The 8,538-nt window shown below is 47.9% G+C and overlaps 1 protein-coding gene across 1 annotated transcript; it reads left to right on the top strand.

Moving 5' to 3' along the window:
* Positions 1 to 150: 150 nt before the first annotated feature.
* Positions 151 to 8,209, top strand: LOC129111542 (cyclin-dependent kinase 5 activator 1-like). Its single transcript, XM_054623523.1, has 4 exons — positions 151 to 576; positions 3,088 to 3,225; positions 7,421 to 7,729; positions 8,039 to 8,209. Exons 1-4 carry the CDS (start codon positions 151 to 153, stop codon positions 8,207 to 8,209), a joined length of 1,044 nt encoding a protein of 347 aa, XP_054479498.1.
* Positions 8,210 to 8,538: the final 329 nt, after the last annotated feature.

The following is an 8,538-nucleotide window of genomic DNA, read 5'->3' as shown; positions in this document are numbered from 1 at the left end:
AGTGATGGAGATTTGTGTTCATGCTGGATCTCTGCTCTTAACGGTTTAACGGACAGACAGACAGACAGACAGACAGGAGGACAGACAGACAGCTCCTCCTCCTCCTCCGCTGCTGCAGAAAGGCTCGCTCTGCTCGGTGTGCTCGTCGTCATGGGAACAGCGCTGTCTCTGTCTCCGGGCTCGCGGAAAGCCGCGGCTCGAGGGCCGGAGGAGCTCGCGGTGCAGAAGCCGCTGGAGCCCCGCGAGGAGGAAGAGGAGAAGGATGAGAAGAAGAAGAAGAAGAAGAAGAAGCGGCACCCGGTGCTGCTGCACGCGCTCAGCTGGAAGAAACGCCTCGTGGCTGCACGAGCCAAGAGGAAGGGCGGGAAGAAGGTGAAACCCGCGGCGTCCGAGCTCGGGCACGCGCAGCGGGAGCACCAGGAGCAGGAGGCCGTCGACACGCGCCACAGAGCGCTGAAGGCCGTGCACCGACACGGACCCATCCCGGTACCCGTACCCACCGTTCCGGATCACACCCGGAACCAGAACCAGGGAAGGCCTGACCTGATCATCTCACCGCGGAGGGTGGTGGTGCAGGTGTGTGTGTGTGTGTGTGCGTGTGTGTGTGCATGCATGGGTGTGTGTGTGCATGCATGTGTGTGGTTGACTCAGTACATTTTATATATGCACATATACACATATATATATATGTGTACTGTATATGCGTATATATATATATACACATATACATACAGCGGGTAAAATAAGTATTGAACACGTCAACATTTTTCTCAGTAAATATATTTCTAAAGGTGCTATTGACATGAAATGTTCACCAGATGTCGGTAACAACCCAAGTAATCCATACATACAAAGAAAACCAAACAAATAAGTTCAGAAATTAAGTTATGTGTAATCAAATGGAATGACACAGGGAAAACGTATTGAACACGCTTACTGAAATGTATTTAATACTTGGTACAGAAGCCTTTGTTGGTAACGACAGCTTCAAGACGCCTCCTGTATGGAGAAACTAGTGGCATGCATTGCTCAGGTGTGATTTTGGCCCATTCTTCCACACAAACAGTCTTCAGATCTTGAAGGTTCCGTGGGCCTCTTCTATGAACTCTGATCTTTAGTTCTTTCCATAGAGTTTCTATTGGATTCAAGTCAGGTGATTGGCTGGGCCATTCTAGCAGCTTTATTTTCTTTCTCTGAAACCAATGGAGAGTTTCCTTGGCTGTGTGTTTGGGGTCATTGTCTTGCTGAAATGTCCACCCTCGTTTCATCTTCATCATCCTGGTAGATGGCAGCAGATTTTCATCAAGAATGTCTCGGTACATTTTTCCATTCATCCTTCCTTCAATTATATGAAGTTTGCCGGTGCTGTATGCTGAAAAACAGCCCCACACCATGATGTTCCACCTCCAAACTCCACTGTTGGTATGGTGTTTTTGGGGTGATGTGCAGTGCCATTTGACCTCCAAACATGGTGTGTATTATGGCCTCCAAAGAGTTCCATGTTGGTCTCATCTGACCAGACTATATTCTCCCAGTATTTCACAGGCTTGTCTAAATGTTGTGCAGCAAACTTTAAACGAGCTTCAACATGCTTTTTCTTCAGCAATGGAGTCTTGCGTGGTGAGCGTGCATACAGGCCACGGCGGTTGAGTGCATTACTTATTGTTTTCTTTGAAACAATTGTACCTGCTAATTCCAGGTCTTTCTGAAGATCTCCACAAGTGGTCCTTAGCTCTTGGACAACTCTTCTGATAATTCTTTTCACTCCTCTGTCAGAAATCTTGCGAGGAGCATCTGGTCGTGGCCGGTTTATGGTGAAATGATGTTCTTTCCACTTCCGGATTATGGCCCCAACAGTGCTCACTGGAACATTCAGAAGTTTAGAAATCCTTCTGGAACCAATGCCATCAGTATGTTCTGCAACAATAAGGTTGTGAAGGTCTTGAGAGAGCTCTTTGCTTTTACCCATCATGAGATGTTTCTTGTGTGACACCTTGGTAATGAGACACCTTTTTATAGGCCATCAGTTGGGACTGAACCAGCTGATATTCATTTGCACTGACAAGGGGCGGGATTGCTTTCTAATTACTGATAGATTTCAGCTGGTGTCTTGTCTTTCCATGCCTTTTTGCACCTCCCTTTCTTCATGTGTTCAATACTTTTTCCCTGTGTCATTCCATTTTATTACACATAACTTAATTTCTGAACTTCTTTGTTTGGTTTTCTTTGTATGTATGGATTACTTGGGTTGTTACCGACATCTGGTGAAAATGTCATGTCAATAGCACCTTTAGAAATATATTTACTGAGAAAAATGGTGGCGTGTTCAATACTTATTTTACCCGCTGTATATATACACACATATATATATATATATATATATATATATATATATATATATATATATATATATATATATATATATATATATATATGTATGTATGTGTATACATATATATATATATATGTATGTGTATACATATATATATGTATATATATATGTATATATATACACATATATATATTTATATATATATATATATATATATATATATATATATATATATATATATATACACATATATATACAAATATATATATATACACATGTATACACACATATATACACATATATATATGAATATTTTCTATTACGGTGATGACTCCTCTCTCCTGGTCTCTTTTATCCTGGTCTCTTCTCTTTGTCTCCTCTCTCCTTGTCTCCTCTCTCCTGTCACCTCTACTTGTCTCCTCTATCCTGGTCACCTCTCCTTGTCTCCTCTCTCCTGGTCTCTTCTCCTTGTCTCCTCTCTCCTGTCACCTCCCCCTGTCTCTTCTCTCCTGGTCTCTTCTCCTTGTTTCCTCTCTCCTTGTCTCCTCTCTCCTGTCACCTCTCCTTGTTTCCTCTATCCTGGTCACCTCTCCTTGTCTCCTCTCTCCTGGTCTCTTCTCCTTGTCTCCTCTCTCCTGGTCTCCTCTCTACCTGTCACCTCTCCTTGTCTCCTCTCTCCTGGTCTCCTCTCTCCTGATCTCCTTACCTTCTCTCTCCTCTCCTGGTGCCCTCTCCTTGTCTCCTTTCCTCTGCAGGCGTCCACAGGCGAGCTCCTTCGTTGTCTTTCTGACTTCCTGTGTCGGCGTTGTGTCAAACTGAAGGAGCTGTCGTCCAATCAGATTGTCCTTTGGTTCAGAAACGTGGACAGAACGCTGCTGGTTCAAGGCTGGCAGGTCTTTACTCTACATCCTGTCCCCAGACCTCTAACCCCAGGCCCAAGACCTCAACATCTAGACCCCAGACCTCTAACCCCAGTCCCAAGACCTCAACATCTAGTCCCCAGACCTCTACATCTAGTCGGGAGACCTGTACACCTAGTCCCCAGACCTGTACATTTGGTACGCAGACCTATTAATCTAGTCCCCAGACCTCTACATCTAGTCTCCAGACCTCTACATCTAGTCCCAAGACCTCAACATCCTGTCCCCAGACCTCTACATCTAGTCTCCAGACCTCAACATCCTGTCCCCAGACCTCTACACCTAGTCCCCAGACCTCTACACCTAGTCCCCAGACCTGTACATTTGGTATGTAGACCTATTAATCTAGTCCCCAGACCTCTACATCTAGTCTCCAGACCTCTACATCTAGTCCCAAGACCTCAACATCCTGTCCCCAGACCTCTACATCTAGTCTCCAGACCTCAACACCCTGTCCCCAGACCTCTACACCTAGTCCCCAGACCTGTACATTTGGTACGCAGACCTATTAATCTAGTCCCCAGACCTCTACATCTAGTCTCCAGACCTCAACATCCTGTCCCCAGACCTCTACACCTAGTCCCCAGACCTGTACATTTGGTACGCAGACCTATTAATCTAGTCCCCAGACCTCTACATCTAGTCTCCAGACCTCTACATTTAGACCCCAGACCTCCACATCTAGTCCCCAGACCTCTACATCTAGTCCCCAGACCTGTACATCTAGTCTCCAGACCTCTACATCTAGTCCCCAGACCTCTACATCTGGTCTCCAGACCTCTACATCCTGTCCCCAGATCTCTACATCTAGACCCCAGACCTCTACATATAGTCCCCAGACCTCTACATCTGGTCTCCAGACCTCTACATACTGTCCCCAGACCTCTATATCTAGACCCCAGACCTCTAACCCCAGTCCCAAGACCTCGACATCTAGTCCCAAGACCTCAACATCTAGACTCCAGACCTCTAACCCTAGTCCCAAGACCTCTACACCTAGTCCCCAGACCTCTACATCTAGTCCCCAGACCTCTACATCTAGTCCACAGACCTCGACAGCTAGACCCCAGACCTCTACATCTAGTCTCCAGACCTCTACATCTAGTCCCCAGACCTCTACATCTAGTCCACAGACCTCGACAGCTAGACCCCACACCTCTACACCTAGTCCCCAGGCCTCTACATCTAGTCCCCAGACCTCTACATCTAGTCCACAGACCTTGACAGCTAGACCCCAGACCTCTACATCTAGTCTCCAGACCTCTACATCTAGTCCCCAGACCTCTTCACCTAGTCCCAAGACCTCGACATCTAGACCCCATACCTCTACATCTAGTCTCCAGACCTCTACATCTAGTCCCAAGACCTCGACATCTAGACCCCATACCTCTACATCTAGTCTCCAGACCTCTACATCCTGTCCCCAGACCTCTACATGTAGTCTCTAGACCTCTACATCTAGTCCCAAGACCTCAACATCCTGTCCCCAGATCTCTACATCTAGTCTCCAGACCTCTACATCCTGTCCCCAGACCTCTATATCTAGACCCCAGACCTCTAACCCCAGTCCCAAGACCTCAACATCTAGTCCCCATACCTCTACATTTAGACCCCAGACCTCTACATCTAGTTCCCAGACCTGTACATCTAGTCCCCAGAACTCTACATTTAGACCCCAGACCTCTACATCTAGTCTGGAGACCTGTACATCTAGTGTCCAGACCTGTACATTTGGTACGCAGACCTATTAATCTAATCCCCAGACCTCTACAACTAGTCCCAAGACCTCTACACCTAGTCCCCAGACCTCTACACCTAGTCCCCAGACCTCTACATTTGGTACGCAGACCTATTAATCTAGTCTCCAGACCTCAACATCCTGTCCCCAGACCTCTACACCTAGTCCCCAGACCTCTACACCTAGTCCCCAGACCTGTACATTTGGTACGCAGACCTATTAATCTAGACCCCAGACCTCTAACCCCAGTCCCAAGACCTCGACATCTAGTCCCCATACCTCTACATTTAGACCCCAGACCTCTACATCTAGTCCGGATACCTGTACATCTAGTCCCCAGACCTGTACATCTAGTCCCCAGACCTGTACATTTAGACCCCAGACCTCTACATCTAGTCCCCAGACCTGTACATCTAATCCCCAGACCTGTACATCTAGTCCCCAGACCTCTACATTTAGACCCCAGACCTCTACATCTAGTCTGGAGACCTGTACATCTAGTGTCCAGACCTGTACATTTGGTACGCAGACCTATTAATCTAGTCTCCAGACCTCAACATCCTGTCCCCAGACCTCTACACCTAGTCCCCAGACCTCTACACCTAGTCCCCAGACCTGTACATTTGGTACGCAGACCTATTAATCTAGACCCCAGACCTCTAACCCCAGTCCCAAGACCTCGACATCTAGTCCCCATACCTCTACATTTAGACCCCAGACCTCTACATCTAGTCCGGATACCTGTACATCTAGTCCCCAGACCTGTACATCTAGTCCCCAGACCTGTACATTTAGACCCCAGACCTCTACATCTAGTCCCCAGACCTGTACATCTAATCCCCAGACCTGTACATCCTGTCCCCAGACCTGTACATTTGGTATGCAGACCTATTAATCTAGTCCCCAGACCTCTACATCTAGTCTCCAGACCTCTACATTTAGACCCCAGACCTCTACATCTAGTCCGGAGACCTGTACATCTAGTCCCCAGACCTGTACACCTAGTCCCCAGACCTCTACACCTACTCCCCAGACCTCTACACCTAGTCCCCAGACCTGTACATTTGGTACGCAGACCTCTACACCTAGTCCCCAGACCTCTACATCTAGTCCCCAGACCTCTACACCTAGTCCCCAGACCTCTACACCTAGTCCCCAGACCTGTACATTTGGTACGCAGACCTATTAATCTAGACCCCAGACCTCTAACCCCAGTCCCAAGACCTCGACATCTAGTCCCCATACCTCTACATTTAGACCCTAGACCTCTACATCTAGTCCGGATACCTGTACATCTAGTCCCCAGACCTGTACATCTAGTCCCCAGACCTCTACATTTAGACCCCAGACCTCTACATCTAGTCTGGAGACCTGTACATCTAGTGTCCAGACCTGTACATTTGGTACGCAGACCTATTAATCTAATCCCCAGACCTCTACAACTAGTCCCAAGACCTCTACACCTAGTCCCCAGACCTCTACACCTAGTCCCCAGACCTGTACATTTGGTACGCAGACCTATTAATCTAGTCTCCAGACCTCAACATCCTGTCCCCAGACCTCTACACCTAGTCCCCAGACCTCTACACCTAGTCCCCAGACCTGTACATTTGGTACGCAGACCTATTAATCTAGACCCCAGACCTCTAACCCCAGTCCCAAGACCTCGACATCTAGTCCCCATACCTCTACATTTAGACCCCAGACCTCTACATCTAGTCCGGATACCTGTACATCTAGTCCCCAGACCTGTACATCTAGTCCCCAGACCTGTACATTTAGACCCCAGACCTCTACATCTAGTCCCCAGACCTGTACATCTAATCCCCAGACCTGTACATCTAGTCCCCAGACCTCTACATTTAGACCCCAGACCTCTACATCTAGTCTGGAGACCTGTACATCTAGTGTCCAGACCTGTACATTTGGTACGCAGATCTATTAATCTAGTCCCCAGACCTCTACATCTAGCCTCCAGACCTCAACATCCTGTCCCCAGACCTCTACACCTAGTCCCCAGACCTGTACATTTGGTACGCAGACCTATTAATCTAGTCCCCAGACCTCTACATCTAGTCTCCAGACCTCTACATTTAGACCCCAGACCTCTACATCTATTCCGGAGACCTGTACATCTAGTCCCCAGACCTGTACACCTAGTCCCCAGACCTCTACACCTAGTCCCCAGACCTCTACATCTAGTCCCCAGACCTCTACACCTAGTCCCCAGACCTGTACATTTGGTATGCAGACCTCTACACCTAGTCCCCAGACCTCTACATCTAGTCCCCAGACCTCTACAGCTAGTCCCCAGACCTGTACATCTGGTACACACTTTTATCTTATCCCTGCAGTACTACTTGTCTCCTCTCTGTAGTACTACTTGTTCTGTTTCTGTAGTAGTAATACTACTTTTCTGTCCCCCTGCAGGACCAGTGCTTCATCAGTCCAGCCAGTCTGGTCTTTGTGTACCTGCTGTGCAGGGAGGCGGTGGACGAGGACATTTCTTCAGAGCAGGAACTCCACGCTACCTTCCTCACTTGTCTCTACCTGGCCTACTCCTACCTGGGAAATGAGATCTCATACCCCCTGAAACCTTTCCTGGTGGAGTCCAGCCGTGATGCATTCTGGGAGCGAGCGCTGGAGCTAATCGACTGGCTGAGCGCTGACATGCTGCAAATTAATGCCGACCCACACTTCTTCACCGAGGTATTTCAGGACCTGAAGAACCAGGGAGCAGTGAGGGAGAAGGAGAAAGAGAGGGAGAGCGAGAAGGAAAAGGAAAAGGAAAAGGAGAAGGAAAAGCAGACGGAGAAGGAGAAGGAGAAGCAGAGGGAGAGCGAGGAGAAGGAGAAGGAGAAGGAAAAGGAAAAGGAAAAGGAGAATGAAAAGCAGAGGGAGAAGGAGAAGCAGAGGGAGAGCGAGAAGGAGAAGGAAAAGGAAAAAGAAAAGGAAAAGCAGAGGGAGAAGCAGAGGGAGAAGGAGAAGGAGAAGCAGAGAGAGAAGGAGAGGGTGAGGGAGAATGAGAATGAGAAGGAGAAGGAGAAGGAGAGGGAGAAGGAGAAGGAGGGGGAGAAGGAGAAGGAGAAGCAGAGGGAGAAGGAGAAGGAGAGGGAGAGGGAGAAGGAGGGGGAGAAGGAGAAGCAGAGGGAGAAAGAGGGTGAGAATCAGGAGAAAGAGGGTGATGGAGGGAACAGAATCGATGATCTGGATCGTTAAGACAGATGGAAATGAAAAAAGAAAGACAGAGCAACACGCAGTATTTGTTAATGAGACGAGCCCAGCAGGCTGAATGTAAACCGGCTGCACCTGCAGCTTTAACACTGTTACCATGGCGACCGAAGATCAGTCAGAGGTTTGAACAGTCGGATCGACCGTGACCTTTGACTTCCTGCTTCAGAAAGACTGAAGAGTGGACTCTAGCTCATTTAACTGCATGCTGTCAATCAAACCCAACAGTATCTTCTGATTGTGCCATTGTGGATGTTGATGAGTTTCCATGGCAACTTAATAATAATCTCTAGCCTTATTTGTTTCGTTGCATAGCT

This window comes from Anoplopoma fimbria, chromosome 22 (genome assembly GCF_027596085.1).
Source record: "Anoplopoma fimbria isolate UVic2021 breed Golden Eagle Sablefish chromosome 22, Afim_UVic_2022, whole genome shotgun sequence".
Classification (NCBI taxonomy): Eukaryota; Metazoa; Chordata; class Actinopteri; order Perciformes; family Anoplopomatidae; genus Anoplopoma; species Anoplopoma fimbria.
This window is presented reverse-complemented; position numbering and strand designations above follow the sequence as displayed.